Source organism: Taudactylus pleione, unplaced genomic scaffold (genome assembly GCF_031769625.1).
Source record: "Taudactylus pleione unplaced genomic scaffold, aTauple2 ptg002011l, whole genome shotgun sequence".
NCBI classification, from domain to species: domain Eukaryota; kingdom Metazoa; phylum Chordata; class Amphibia; order Anura; family Myobatrachidae; genus Taudactylus; species Taudactylus pleione.
The window spans coordinates 173,610-189,155 of record NW_028286407.1 but is presented as its reverse complement, the minus strand read 5'-3'; the positions used below and the strand labels follow the sequence as shown (position 1 = coordinate 189,155).

Here is a 15,546-nt window from a genome sequence, read left to right as displayed (position 1 = left end):
GGGAGTATGACAGGAAGTATGATAGGGGAGGGAGTATGACAGGGAGTATGATAGGGGAGGGAGTATGATAGGGGAGAGAGTATGATAGGGGAGGGAGTATGATAGGGGAGGGTGTATAACAGGGAGTATGATAGGGGAGGGAGTATGACAGGGAGGTTGATAGGGGAGGGAGTATGACAGGGAGTATGATAGGGGAGGGAGTATGACAGGGAGTATGATGGGGGAGGGAGTATGACAGGGAGTATGATGGGGGAGGGAGTATGACAGGGAGTATGATAGGGGAGGGAGTATGACAGGGAGTATGATATGGAGTATGATAGGAGAGGGAGTATGACAGGGAGTATGATAGGGGAGGGAGTATGACAGGGAGTATGATAGGGGAGGGAGTATGACAGGGAGTATGATAGGGGAGGGAGTATGACAGGAAGTATGATAGGGGAGGGAGTATGACAGGGAGTATGATAGGGGAGGGAGTATGATAGGGGAGAGAGTATGATAGGGGAGGGAGTATGATAGGGGAGGGTGTATAACAGGGAGTATGATAGGGGAGGGAGTATGACAGGGAGGTTGATAGGGGAGGGAGTATGACAGGGAGTATGATAGGGGAGGGAGTATGACAGGGAGTATGATGGGGGAGGGAGTATGACAGGGAGTATGATGGGGGAGGGAGTATGACAGGGAGTATGATAGGGGAGGGAGTATGACAGGGAGTATGATAGGGGAGGCTCTGCCCCTGATAAAATGTAGCATGTAACATGACAGAACCGCCAATCCTGAATTGTAATAACAGAACTCGATGTCCTCAAATATTTGGAACCAGTACAAAAGTGGATCGAATCTTATGCCCCATGTTCGCATCCAATTGTCTAAAGACTCCGATTCCGATTTACATTCTAATAATAGGGTCTCGGACTCGCTATTCACGTTTGGCTGTTCAAAGTTTGCGTCAATATTAGTGTATTTTCCGTTATTAAGGTGCTGACGGGAGCCAAGTATTTTTTTGACTGTATCATTTTATTTTTCTTTACTTTTATTAATTTCTTTGATGCTTTCAGTGCAGCTGGATCTGACCCAACTCTCCCAAGTGCTTCCACATTGCCAGATAATCTATTCTCTATGCCGTGTGAGCAGGCAGGCCGCTGTTAGCCACGCAGGCGCCAGGCAGTACCGCTAACGTCACAATGACAGCCCCGGGATTACCCAAGTTATCATCCCAGGAGGAATTATTTTCATTATCAAATAAAGCGAATTGTACAAACCAGTCCTGATGTAACTGATGTAGTAATTAGAGATGTACGTGGACCCCCGTGTTTTGATTTTGGCAAAACGACCCTCAAGTGTTTTTGTTCGGTTTTGGATTTCTTTAAAAACAGCTAAAATCATGTCATTTGGACCTGTTAACCTAATATGCAAAACCAAGATTTGTTTTTTAAATACAAGTCCCAAACTTACAACAGACCCGATCTGGCACTCTATTCGACTCTGAACCCCAAAGTTCGGGTTTGTTCAGTTTTCAGCAAAACCAAACCGCACATCACTAGTAATAATGAGTATAGTACAGATTGCGTTGTACGCTATACAGGTTTCTGTTGTTTGGTGTCAGAGATTGGAGAATTGCGTCCAGCCTGTTTCCATGCCTCGGTGTATAACGTGACCAGTAATTCCCCTCTCTCTGTCCGTCTCGCTGGCAGGTGATTTGTATGGACCAGTACGATACAGTCAATCTGGAGCATGAGACGCTGGTGTTGGTGGTGACAAGCACGTTCGGTAACGGTGACCCTCCAGAGAATGGTGAGGTAGGTAAAGTTACTGTACCCAGCCTGGTGCCACGGCCACCACCTCCCTGAGCCTGATGTCTGCCTTTCTCTCCACAGACCTTTGCCCAGGAATTGATGGAGATGACCTCTCCTAATGTGAGCGCTCTCCAGCCGGAGCAACAGAAGTGAGTACTGAGCGGACGGAGAGGGTTGTGGGAATATGGCTTTATGAGAAAGCGCCATACTAATCAGCCCAATTACCGCCATAATTCTGGCTTACTCCTCATCATTGCCACAGGTCTTTATTATCAGGGTTCTGGGCAACAGATGAATCGGTCAATCATTTTCCAGGACAACCTCACAAGTCAGAAGGTTTTCATATAGATGAAGCATCAAATATCCCCATGGGTTCCATTCCATCCGGCGCCATCGTCCTGTCGTTCACCAGTAGAATTTAGCAAATGGTTCACGATCCCGGTTATCCTGAGTGATTCCCTGTCTCTAGATCAATTTATTTTTTGGTTATATCTATAGCTCATTGTTCACCTCTACATCACAGACGCCAGGCTGCATTTAGCACTGTGTTGAGTGCTGAAAATTAGAAATAGATTAATTGGCCACAATGTCAGGATTTCTTAGACTCTCACTGACTGGGGGGGGGTGTTGGCTCCCTGTATGACATTAGGGCCGGTGTTGGCTCCCTGTGTGACATTAGGGCCGGTGTTGGCTCCATCTGACATTAGAGCCGGTGTTGGCTCAGTGTATGAAATTAGGACCGGTGTTGGCTCCCTGTGTGACATTAGGGCCGGTGTTGGCTCCATCTGACATTAGGGCCGGTGTTGGCTCCATCTGACATTAGAGCCGTTGTTGGCTCCGTGTATGAAATCAGGGCCAGTGTTCGCTCCCTGTATGATATCAGAGCCAGTGTTGGCTCCCTCTATGACAGTAGAGCCAGTGTTCGCTCCCTCTATGACATTACAGCTGGTGTTAGCTCCCTGTGTAACATTAGGGCCGGTGTTAGCTCCATCTGACATTAGGGCCGGTGTTGGCTCCATCTGACATTAGAGCCGTTGTTGGCTCCGTGTATGAAATCAGGGCCAGTGTTCGCTCCCTGTATGATATCAGAGCCAGTGTTGGCTCCCTCTATGACAGTAGAGCCAGTGTTCGCTCCCTCTATGACATTACAGCTGGTGTTAGCTCCCTGTGTGACATTAGGGCCGGTGTTGGCTCCATCTGACATTAGAGCCGGTGTTGGCTCCGTGTATGATATCAGAGCCAGTGTTCGCTCCCTGTATGATATCAGAGCCAGTGTTCGCTCCCTCTATGACAGTAGAGCCAGTGTTCGCTCCCTCTATGACATTACAGCTGGTGTTGGATCCCTGTATGACATTAGGGCCGGTGTTGGCTCCCTGTGTGACATTAGGCCGGTGTTGGCTCCCTCTGACATTAGAGCTGCTGTTGGCTCTGTGTATGAAATTAGGACCGGTGTTGGCTCCCTGTGTGACATTAGGGCCGGTGTTAGCTCCCTCTATGACATTAGGGCCGGTGTTAGCTCCCTCTATGACATTAGGGCCAGTGTTAGCTCTTTATATGACATTAGGGTTTGTTTTGACTCCCTGTATGATATTAGGGCCAGTGTTAGCTCCCTCTGTGACATTAGAGCCGGTGTTGGCTCCCTCTATGACATTAGAGCCGGTGTTGGCTCCCTCTATGACATTAGAGCTGGTGTTGGCTCCCTGCCGCACCACCCCCTGTGCCCCATCTATTTCTCATTGTAGTAATTTGGTATCTCTGCTTATGTGAAGCTCTGTGTAGTGTAAGTGATTACAGTGTATGTGACGCTCTGTGTAGTGTAAGTGATTACAGTGTAGGTGACGCTCTGTGTAGTGTAAGTGATTACAGTGTAGGTGACGCTCTGTGTAGTGTAAGTGATTACAGTGTGGTAGGTGACGCCCTGTGTAGTGTAAGTGATTACAGTGTAGTAGGTGACGCTCTGTGTAGTGTAAGTGATTACAGTGTAGTAGGTGATGCTCTGTGTAGTGTAAGTGATTACAGTGTAGTATATGACGCTCTGTGTAGTGTAAGTGATTACAGTGTATGTGACGCTCTGTGTAGTGTAAGTGATTACAGTGTAGTAGGTGACGCTCTGTGTAGTGTAAGTGATTACAGTGTAGGTGACGCTCTGTGTAGTGTAAGTGATTACAGTGTAGTAGGTGACGCTCTGTGTAGTGTAAGTGATTACAGTGTAGTAGGTGACGCTCTGTGTAGTGTAAGTGATTACAGTGTAGTATATGACGCTCTGTGTAGTGTAAGTGATTACAGTGTAGTAGGTGACGCTCTGTGTAGTGTAAGTGATTACAGTGTAGTAGGTGACGCTCTGTGTAGTGTAAGTGATTACAGTGTAGGTGACGCTCTGTGTAGTGTAAGTGATTACAGTGTAGTAGGTGACGCTCTGTGTAGTGTAAGTGATTACAGTGTAGTAGATGACGCTCTGTGTAGTGTAAGTGATTACAGTGTAGTAGGTGACGCTCTGTGTAGTGTAAGTGATTACAGTGTAGGTGACGCTCTGTGTAGTGTACGTGATTACAGTGTAGTAGATGACGCTCTGTGTAGTGTAAGTGATTACAGTGTAGTAGGTGACGCTCTGTGTAGTGTAAGTGATTACAGTGTAGGTGACGCTCTGTGTAGTGTAAGTGATTACAGTGTAGGTGACGCTCTGTGTAGTGTAAGTGATTACGGTGTAGGTGACGCTCTGTGTAGTGTAAGTGATTACAGTGTAGGTGACGCTCTGTGTAGTGTAAGTGATTACAGTGTAGTATATGACGCTCTGTGTAGTGTAAGTGATTATAGTGTAGTATATGACGCTCTGTGTAGTGTAAGTGATTACAGTGTAGAAGGTGACGCTCTGTGTAGTGTAAGTGATTACAGTGTAGAAGGTGACGCTCTGTGTAGTGTAAGTGATTACAGTGTAGAAGGTGACGCTCTGTGTAGTGTAAGTGATTACAGTGTAGAAGGTGACGCTCTGTGTAGTGTAAGTGATTACAGTGTAGAAGGTGACGCTCTGTGTAGTGTAAGTGATTACAGTGTAGAAGGTGACGCTCTGTGTAGTGTAAGTGATTACAGTGTAGTAGGTGACGCTCTGTGTAGTGTAAGTGATTAGAGTGTAGTATATGACGCTTTGTGTAGTGTAAGTGATTATAGTGTAGTATATGACGCTCTGTGTAGAGTAAGTGATTACAGTGTAGTAGATGACGCTCTGTGTAGTGTAAGTGATTACAGTGTAGAAGGTGATGCTCTGTGTAGTGTAAGTGATTACAGTATAGTAGGTGACGCTCTGTGTAGTGTAAGTGATTACAGTGTAGTAGGTGACGCTCTGTGTAGTGTAAGTGATTACAGTGTAGTAGGTGACGCTCTGTGTAGTGTAAGTGATTACAGTGTAGGTGACGCTCTGTGTAGTGTAAGTGATTACAGTGTAGTAGGTGACGCTCTGTGTAGTGTAAGTGATTACAGTGTAGTAGGTGACGCTCTGTGTAGTGTAAGTGATTACAGTGTAGTAGGTGACGCTCTGTGTAGTGTAAGTGATTACAGTGTAGGTGACGCTCTGTGTAGTGTAAGTGATTACAGTGTAGTATATGACGCTCTGTGTAGTGTAAGTGATTACAGTGTAGGTGACGCTCTGTGTAGTGTAAGTGATTACAGTGTATGTGACGCTCTGTGTAGTGTAAGTGATTACAGTGTAGTATATGACGCTCTGTGTAGTATAAGTGATTACAGTGTAGGTGACGCTCTGTGTAGTGTAAGTGATTATAGTGTAGTATGTGACGCTCTGTGTAGTGTAAGTGATTACAGTGTAGTATATGATGCTCTGTGTAGTGTAAGTGATTACAGTGTAGGTGATGCCCTGTGTAGTGTAAGTGATTACAGTGTAGTAGGTGACGCTCTGTGTAGTGTAAGTGATTACAGTGTAGTAGGTGACGCTCTGTGTAGTGTAAGTGATAACAGTGTAGGTGACGCCCTGTGTAGTGTAAGTGATTACAGTGTATGTGACGCTCTGTGTAGTGTAAGTGATTACAGTGTAGTAGGTGACGCTCTGTGTAGTGTAAGTAATTACAGTGTAGTAGGTGACGCTCTGTGTAGTGTAAGTGATTACAGTGTAGGTGACGCTCTGTGTAGTGTAAGTTATTACAGTGTAGGTGACGCTCTGTGTAGTGTAAGTGATTACAGTGTAGGTGACGCTCTGTGTAGTGTAAGTGATTACAGTGTAGGTGACGCTCTGTGTAGTGTAAGTGATTACAGTGTAGGTGACGCTCTGTGTAGTGTAAGTGATTACAGTGTAGGTGACGCTCTGTGTAGTGTAAGTGATTACAGTGTAGTAGGTGACGCTCTGTGTAGTGTAAGTGATTACAGTGTAGGTGACGCTCTGTGTAGTGTAAGTGATTACAGCGTAGGTGACGCTCTGTGTAGTGTAAGTGATTACAGTGTAGTATATGACGCTCTGTGTAGTGTAAGTGATTACAGCGTAGGTGACGCTCTGTGTAGTGTAAGTGATTACAGTGTAGTAGGTGACGCTCTGTGTAGTGTAAGTGATTACAGTGTAGGTGATGCTCTGTGTAGTGTAAGTGATTACAGTGTAGGTGACGCTCTGTGTAGTGTAAGTGATTACAGTGTAGGTGACGCTCTGTGTAGTGTAAGTGATTACAGTGTAGTAGGTGACGCTCTGTGTAGTGTAAGTGATTACAGTGTAGTAGGTGACGCTCTGTGTAGTGTAAGTGATTACAGTGTAGTAGGTGACGCTCTGTGTAGTGTAAGTGATTACAGTGTAGGTGACGCTCTGTGTAGTGTAAGTGATTACAGTGTAGTAGATGACGCTCTGTGTAGTGTAAGTGATTACAGTGTACTAGGTGACGCTCTGTGTAGTGTAAGTTATTACAGTGTAGGTGACGCTCTGTGTAGTGTCAGTGAGTACAGTGTAGGTGATGCTCTGTGTAGTGTAAGTGATTACAGTGTAGGTGACGCTCTGTGTAGTGTAAGTGATTACGGTGTAGGTGACGCTCTGTGTAGTGTAAGTGATTACAGTGTAGGTGACGCTCTGTGTAGTGTAAGTGATTATAGTGTAGTAGGTGACGCTCTGTGTAGTGTAAGTGATTACAGTGTAGGTGACGCTCTGTGTAGTGTAAGTGATTATAGTGTAGTATATGACGCTCTGTGTAGTGTAAGTGATTATAGTGTAGTAGGTGACGCTCTGTGTAGTGTAAGTGATTACAGTGTAGATGACGCTCTGTGTAGTGTCAGTGAGTACAGTGTAGTAGGTGACGCTCTGTGTAGTGTAAGTGATTACAGTGTAGGTGACGCTCTGTGTAGTGTAAGTGATTACAGTGTAGTAGGTGACGCTCTGTGTAGTGTAAGTGATTACAGTGTAGTAGGTGACGCTCTGTGTAGTGTAAGTGATTACAGTGTAGTAGCTGACGCTCTGTGTAGTGTAAGTGATTACAGTGTAGTATGTGACGCTCTGTGTAGTGTAAATGATTACGGTGTAGGTGACGCTCTGTGTAGTGTAAGTGATTACAGTGTAGGTGACGCTCTGTGTAGTGTAAGTGATTATAGTGTAGTAGGTGACGCTCTGTGTAGTGTAAGTGATTACAGTGTAGGTGACGCTCTGTGTAGTGTAAGTGATTACAGTGTAGGTGACGCTCTGTATAGTGTAAGTGATTACAGTGTAGTAGGTGATGCTCTGTGTAGTGTAAGTGATTACAGTGTATGTGACGCTCTGTGTAGTGTAAGTGATTACAGTGTAGGTGACGCTCTGTGTAGTGTAAGTGATTACAGTGTAGTAGGTGACGCTCTGTGTAGTGTAAGTGATTACAGTGTAGGTGACGCTCTGTGTAGTGTAAGTGATTACAGTGTAGTATATGACGCTCTGTGTAGTGTAAGTGATTATAGTGTAGTATATGACGCTCTGTGTAGTGTAAGTGATTATAGTGTAGTAGGTGACGCTCTGTGTAGTGTAAGTGATTACAGTGTAGATGACGCTCTGTGTAGTGTCAGTGAGTACAGTGTAGTAGGTGACGCTCTGTGTAGTGTAAGTGATTACAGTGTAGGTGACGCTCTGTGTAGTGTAAGTGATTACAGTGTAGTAGGTGACGCTCTGTGTAGTGTAAGTGATTACAGTGTAGTAGGTGACGCTCTGTGTAGTGTAAGTGATTACAGTGTAGTAGGTGACGCTCTGTGTAGTGTAAGTGATTACAGTGTAGTAGCTGACGCTCTGTGTAGTGTAAGTGATTACAGTGTAGTATATGACGCTCTGTGTAGTGTAAGTGATTACAGTGTAGGTGACGCTCTGTGTAGTGTAAGTGATTACAGTGTAGGTGACGCTCTGTGTAGTGTAAGTGATTACAGTGTAGTAGGTGACGCTCTGTGTAGTGTAAGTGATTACAGTGTAGGTGACGCTCTGTGTAGTGTAAGTGATTACAGTTTATGTGACGCTCTGTGTAGTGTAAGTGATTACAGTGTAGGTGACGCTCTGTGTAGTGTAAGTGATTACAGTGTAGTAGGTGACGCTCTGTGTAGTATAAGTGATTACAGTGTAGGTGACGCTCTGTGTAGTGTAAGTGATTACAGTGTAGTAGGTGACGCTCTGTGTAGTGTAAGTGATTACAGTGTAGGTGACGCTCTGTGTAGTGTAAGTGATTACAGTGTAGTAGGTGACGCTCTGTGTAGTGTAAGTGATTACAGTGTAGTAGGTGACGCTCTGTGTAGTGTAAGTGATTACAGTGTAAGTGACGCTCTGTGTAGTGTAAGTGATTACAGTGTAGGTGACGCTCTGTGTAGTGTAAGTGATTACAGTGTAGGTGACGCTCTGTGTAGTGTAAGTGATTACGGTGTAGGTGACGCTCTGTGTAGTGTAAGTGATTACAGTGTAGGTGACGCTCTGTGTAGTGTAAGTGATTATAGTGTAGTAGGTGACGCTCTGTGTAGTGTAAGTGATTACAGTGTAGTAGGTGACGCTCTGTGTAGTGTAAGTGATTACAGTGTAGTAGGTGACGCTCTGTGTAGTGTAAGTGATTACAGTGTAGGTGACGCTCTGTGTAGTGTAAGTGATTACAGTGTAGGTGACGCTCTGTGTAGTGTAAGTGATTACAGTGTAGGTGACGCTCTGTGTAGTGTAAGTGATTACAGTGTAGTAGGTGACGCTCTGTGTAGTGTAAGTGATTACAGTGTAGGTGACGCTCTGTGTAGTGTAAGTGATTACAGTGTAGGTGACGCTCTGTGTAGTATAAGTGATTACAGTGTAGGTTAAGCTCTGAGTAGTGTAAGTGATTACAGTGTAGTATATGACGCTCTGTGTAGTGTAAGTGATTACAGTGTAGGTGACGCTCTGTGTAGTATAAGTGATTACAGTGTAGTAGGTGACGCTCTGTGTAGTGTAAGTGATTATAGTGTAGGTGACGCTCTGTGTAGTGTAAGTGATTACAGTGTAGTAGGTGACGCTCTGTGTAGTGTAAGTGATTACAGTGTAGTATGTGACGCTCTGTGTAGTGTAAGTGATTACAGTGTAGGTGACGCTCTGTGTAGTGTAAGTGATTACAGTGTAGTAGGTGACGCTCTGTGTAGTGTAAGTGATTACAGTGTAGTATATGACACTCTGTGTAGTGTAAGTGATTACAGTGTAGTATATGACGCTCTGTGTAGTGTAAGTGATTACAGTGTAGTAGGTGATGCTCTGTGTAGTGTAAGTGATTACAGTGTAGTATATGACACTCTGTGTAGTGTAAGTGATTACAGTGTAGTATATGACGCTCTGTGTAGTGTAAGTGATTACAGTGTAGTAGGTGACGCTTTATGTAGTGTAAGTGATTATAGTGTAGGTGACGCTCTGTGTAGTGTAAGTGATTACAGTGTAGGTGACGCTCTGTGTAGTGTAAGTGATTACAGTGTAGTAGGTGACGCTCTGTGTAGTATAAGTGATTACAGTGTAGTAGGTGACGCTCTGTGTAGTGTAAGTGATTACAGTGTAGTTTGTGACGCTCTGTGTAGTGTAAGTGATTACAGTGTAGGTGATGCTCTGTGTAGTGTAAGTGATTACAGTGTAGTAGGTGACGCTCTGTGTAGTGTAAGTGATTACAGTGTAGTAGGTGACGCTCTGTGTAGTGTAAGTGATTACAGTGTATGTGACGCTCTTTGTAGTGTAAGTGATTATAGTGTAGTATGTGACGCTCTGTGTAGTGTAAGTGATTACAGTGTACGTGACGCTCTGTGTAGTGTAAGTGATTACAGTGTAGTATGTGACACTCTGTGTAGTGTAAGTGATTACAGTGTAGTAGGTGACGCTCTGTGTAGTGTAAGTGATTACAGTGTAGTAGGTGACGCTCTGTGTAGTGTAAGTGATTACAGTGTAGTAGATGACGTTCTGTGTAGTGTAAGTGATTATAGTGTAGGTGACGCTCTGTGTAGTGTAAGTGATTACAGTGTAGTAGGTGACGCTCTGTGTAGTGTAAGTGATTACAGTGTAGTAGGTGACGCCCTGTGTAGTGTAAGTGATTACAGTGTAGTAGGTGACGCTCTGTGTAGTGTAAGTGATTACAGTGTAAGTGACGCTCTGTGTAGTGTAAGTGATTACAGTGTAGTAGGTGACGCTCTGTGTAGTGTAAGTGATTACAGTGTAGGTGACGCTCTGTGTAGTGTAAGTGATTACAGTGTGGTAGGTGACGCTCTGTGTAGTGTAAGTGATTACAGTGTAGTAGGTGACGCTCTGTGTAGTGTAAGTGATTACAGTGTAGTAGGTGACGCTCTGTGTAGTGTAAGTGATTATAGTGTAGTATGTGATGCTCTGTGTAGTGTAAGTGATTATAGTGTAGGTGACGCTCTGTGTAGTGTAAGTGATTACAGTGTAGTAGGTGACGCTCTGTGTAGTGTAAGTGATTACAGTGTAGTAGGTGACGCTCTGTGTAGTGTAAGTGATTACAGTGTAGTAGGTGACGCTCTGTGTAGTGTAAGTGATTACAGTGTAGTAGGTGACGCTCTGTGTAGTGTAAGTGATTACAGTGTAGTAGGTGACGCTCTGTGTAGTGTAAGTGATTACAGTGTAGGTGACGCTCTGTGTAGTGTAAGTGATTACAGTGTAGTAGGTGACGCTCTGTGTAGTGTAAGTGATTACAGTGTAGGTGACGCTCTGTGTAGTGTAAGTGATTACAGTGTAGTATGTGACGCTCTGTGTAGTGTAAGTGATTACAGTGTAGTATGTGACGCTCTGTGTAGTGTAAGTGATTACAGTGTAGGTGACGCTCTGTGTAGTGTAAGTGATTACAGTGTAGGTGACGTTCTGTGTAGTGTAAGTGATTACAGTGTAGTAGGTGACGCTCTGTGTAGTGTAAGTGATTACAGTGTAGGTGACGCTCTGTGTAGTGTAAGTGATTACAGTGTAGTATGTGACGCTCTGTGTAGTGTAAGTGATTACAGTGTAGGTGACGCTCTGTGTAGTGTAAGTGATTACAGTGTAGGTGACGCTCTGTGTAGTGTAAGTGATTACAGTGTAGTAGGTGACGCTCTGTGTAGTGTAAGTGATTACAGTGTAGTTTGTGACGCTCTGTGTAGTGTAAGTGATTACAGTGTAGGTGACGCTCTGTGTAGTGTAAGTGATTACAGTGTAGGTGACGCTCTGTGTAGTGTAAGTGATTACAGTGTAGGTGACGCTCTGTGTAGTGTAAGTGATAACAGTGTAGTAGGTGACGCTCTGTGTAGTGTAAGTGATTACAGTGTAGGTGACGCTCTGTGTAGTGTAAGTGATTACAGTGTAGTATATGACGCTCTGTGTAGTATAAGTGATTACAGTGTAGGTTAAGCTCTGAGTAGTGTAAGTGATTACAGTGTAGTATATGACGCTCTGTGTAGTGTAAGTGATTACAGTGTAGGTGACGCTCTGTGTAGTATAAGTGATTACAGTGTAGTAGGTGACGCTCTGTGTAGTGTAAGTGATTATAGTGTAGGTGACGCTCTGTGTAGTGTAAGTGATTACAGTGTAGTAGGTGACGCTCTGTGTAGTGTAAGTGATTACAGTGTAGTATGTGACGCTCTGTGTAGTGTAAGTGATTACAGTGTAGGTGACGCTCTGTGTAGTGTAAGTGATTACAGTGTAGTAGGTGACGCTCTGTGTAGTGTAAGTGATTACAGTGTAGTATATGACACTCTGTGTAGTGTAAGTGATTACAGTGTAGTATATGACGCTCTGTGTAGTGTAAGTGATTACAGTGTAGTAGGTGACGCTCTATGTAGTGTAAGTGATTATAGTGTAGGTGACGCTCTGTGTAGTGTAAGTGATTACAGTGTAGGTGATGCTCTGTGTAGTGTAAGTGATTACAGTGTAGTAGGTGACGCTCTGTGTAGTGTAAGTGATTACAGTGTAGTAGGTGACGCTCTGTGTAGTGTAAGTGATTACAGTGTATGTGACACTCTTTGTAGTGTAAGTGATTATAGTGTAGTATGTGACGCTCTGTGTAGTGTAAGTGATTACAGTGTACGTGACGCTCTGTGTAGTGTAAGTGATTACAGTGTAGTATGTGACACTCTGTGTAGTGTAAGTGATTACAGTGTAGTAGGTGACGCTCTGTGTAGTGTAAGTGATTACAGTGTAGTAGGTGACGCTCTGTGTAGTGTAAGTGATTACAGTGTAGTAGATGACGTTCTGTGTAGTGTAAGTGATTATAGTGTAGGTGACGCTCTGTGTAGTGTAAGTGATTACAGTGTAGTAGGTGACGCTCTGTGTAGTGTAAGTGATTACAGTGTAGTAGGTGACGCTCTGTGTAGTGTAAGTGATTACAGTGTAGTAGGTGACGCTCTGTGTAGTTTAAGTGATTACAGTGTAGGTGACGCTCTGTGTAGTGTAAGTGATTACAGTGTAGTAGGTGACGCTCTGTGTAGTGTAAGTGATTACAGTGTAGGTGACGCTCTGTGTAGTGTAAGTGATTATAGTGTAGTATGTGACGCTCTGTGTAGTGTAAGTGATTACAGTGTATGTGACGCTCTGTGTAGTGTAAGTGATTACAGTGTAGTATGTGACGCTCTGTGTAGTGTAATTGATTACAGTGTAGTAGGTGACGCTCTGTGCAGTGTAAGTGATTAAAGTGTAGTATGTGACGCTCTGTGTAGTGTAAGTGATTACAGTGTAGGTGACGCTCTTCGTAGTGTAAGTGATTACAGTGTAGGTGACGCTCTGTGTAGTGTAAGTGATTATAGTGTAGTAGGTGACGCTCTGTGTAGTGTAAGTGATTACAGTGTAGTAGGTGACGCTCTGTGTAGTGTAAGTGATTACAGTGTAGTAGGTGACGCTCTGTGTAGTGTAAGTGATTACAGTGTAGGTGACGCTCTTCGTAGTGTAAGTGATTACGGTGTAGGTGACGCTCTGTGTAGTGTAAGTGATTACATTGTAGTAGGTGACGCTCTGTGTAGTGTAAGTGATTACAGTGTAGGTGACGCTCTTCGTAGTGTAAGTGAATACGGTGTAGGTGACGCTCTGTGTAGTGTAAGTGATTACAGTGTAGGTGACGCTCTGTGTAGTTTAAGTGATTATAGTGTAGTAGGTGACGCTCTGTGTAGTGTAAGTGATTACAGTGTAGGTGACGCTCTGTGTAGTGTAAGTGATTACAGTGTAGTATATGACGCTCTGTGTAGTGTAAGTGATTATAGTGTAGTATATGACGCTCTGTGTAGTGTAAGTGATTACAGTGTAGTAGGTGACGTTCTGTGTAGTGTAAGTGATTACAGTGTAGTATATGACGCTCTGTGTAGTGTAAGTGATTACAGTGTAGGTGACGCTCTGTGTAGTGTAAGTGATTACAGTGTAGTATATGACGCTCTGTGTAGTGTAAGTGATTACAGTGTAGGTGACGCTCTGTGTAGTGTAAGTGTTTACAGTGTAGTAGGTGACGCTCTGTGTAGTGTAAGTGATTACAGTGTAGGTGACGCTCTGTGTAGTGTAAGTGATTACAGTGTAGTAGGTGACGCTCTGTGTAGTGTAAGTGATTACAGTTTATGTGACGCTCTGTGTAGTGTAAGTGATTACAGTTTATGTGACGCTCTGTGTAGTGTAAGTGATTACAGTGTAGGTGACGCTCTGTGTAGTGTAAGTGATTACAGTGTAGTATATGACGCTCTGTGTAGTATAAGTGATTACAGTGTAGGTGACGCTCTGTGTAGTGTAAGTGATTACAGTGTAGTAGGTGACGCTCTGTGTAGTGTAAGTGATTACAGTGTAGGTGACGCTCTGTGTAGTGTAAGTGATTACAGTGTAGTAGGTGACGCTCTGTGTAGTGTAAGTGATTACAGTGTAGTAGGTGACGCTCTGTGTAGTGTAAGTGATTACAGTGTAAGTGACGCTCTGTGTAGTGTAAGTGATTACAGTGTAGGTGACGCTCTGTGTAGTGTAAGTGATTACAGTGTAGTAGGTGACGCTCTGTGTAGTGTAAGTGATTACAGTGTAGTAGGTGACGCTCTGTGTAGTGTAAGTGATTACAGTGTAGGTGACGCTCTGTGTAGTGTAAGTGATTACAGTGTAGTAGGTGACGCTCTGTGTAGTGTAAGTGATTACAGTGTAGGTGACGCTCTGTGTAGTGTAAGTGATTACAGTGTAGTATGTGACGCTCTGTGTAGTGTAAGTGATTACAGTGTAGTAGGTGACGCTCTGTGTAGTGTAAGTGATTACAGTGTAGGTGACGCTCTGTGTAGTGTAAGTGATTACAGTGTAGGTGACGCTCTGTGTAGTGTAAGTGATTACAGTGTAGGTGACGCTCTGTGTAGTGTAAGTGATTACAGTGTAGTAGGTGACGCTCTGTGTAGTGTAAGTGATTACAGTGTAGTAGGTGACGCTCTGTGTAGTGTAAGTGATTACAGTGTAGGTGACGCTCTGTGTAGTGTAAGTGATTACAGTGTAGTATATGACGCTCTGTGTAGTGTAAGTGATTACAGTGTAGTAGGTGACGCTCTGTGTAGTGTAAGTGATTACAGTGTAGGTGACACTGTGTGTAGTGTAAGTGATTACAGTGTAGTATGTGACGCTCTGTGTAGTGTAAGTGATTACAGTGTAGTAGGTGACGCTCTGTGTAGTGTAAGTGATTACAGTGTAGGTGACGCTCTGTGTAGTGTAAGTGATTACAGTGTAGTAGGTGACGCTCTGTGTAGTGTAAGTGATTACAGTGTATGTGACGCTCTGTGTAGTGTAAGTGATTACAGTGTAGTATATGACGCTCTGTGTAGTATAAGTGATTACAGTGTAGGTGACGCTCTGTGTAGTGTAAATGATTACAGTGTAGTAGGTGACGCTCTGTGTAGTGTAAGTGATTACAGTGTAGGTGACGCTCTGTGTAGTGTAAGTGATTACAGTGTAGTAGGTGACGCTCTGTGTAGTGTAAGTGATTACAGTGTAGTAGGTGACGCTCTGTGTAGTGTAAGTGATTACAGTGTAGTAGGTGATGCTCTGTGTAGTGTAAGTGATTACAGTGTAGTATATGACACTCTGTTTAGTGTAAGTGATTACAGTGTAGTATATGACGCTCTGTGTAGTGTAAGTGATTACAGTGTAGTAGGTGACGCTCTGTGTAGTGTAAGTGATTACAGTGTAGGTGACGCTCTGTGTAGTGTAAGTGATTACGGTGTAGGTGACGCTCTGTGTAGTGTAAGTGATTACAGTGTAGGTGACGCTCTGTGTAGTGTAAGTGATTACAGTGTAGTATATGATGCTCTGTGTAGTGTAAGTGATTATAGTGTAGTATATGACGCTCTGTGTAGTGTAAGTGATTAT

The 15,546-nt window shown here is 43.8% G+C and overlaps 1 protein-coding gene across 1 annotated transcript in view; it reads left to right on the top strand.

Annotated features, from left to right (window-relative positions):
• The window catches only part of LOC148435723 (nitric oxide synthase 3-like), a 147,253-nt gene that overhangs the window by 23,127 nt on the left and 108,580 nt on the right, over positions 1 to 15,546 (top strand). The window contains exons 3-4 of the mRNA XM_088465582.1: positions 1,692 to 1,796; positions 1,875 to 1,942. Of these exons, the coding sequence (XP_088321708.1) occupies positions 1,692 to 1,796; positions 1,875 to 1,942 (173 nt within the window). The remainder of the gene's footprint in view (positions 1 to 1,691; positions 1,797 to 1,874; positions 1,943 to 15,546) is intronic.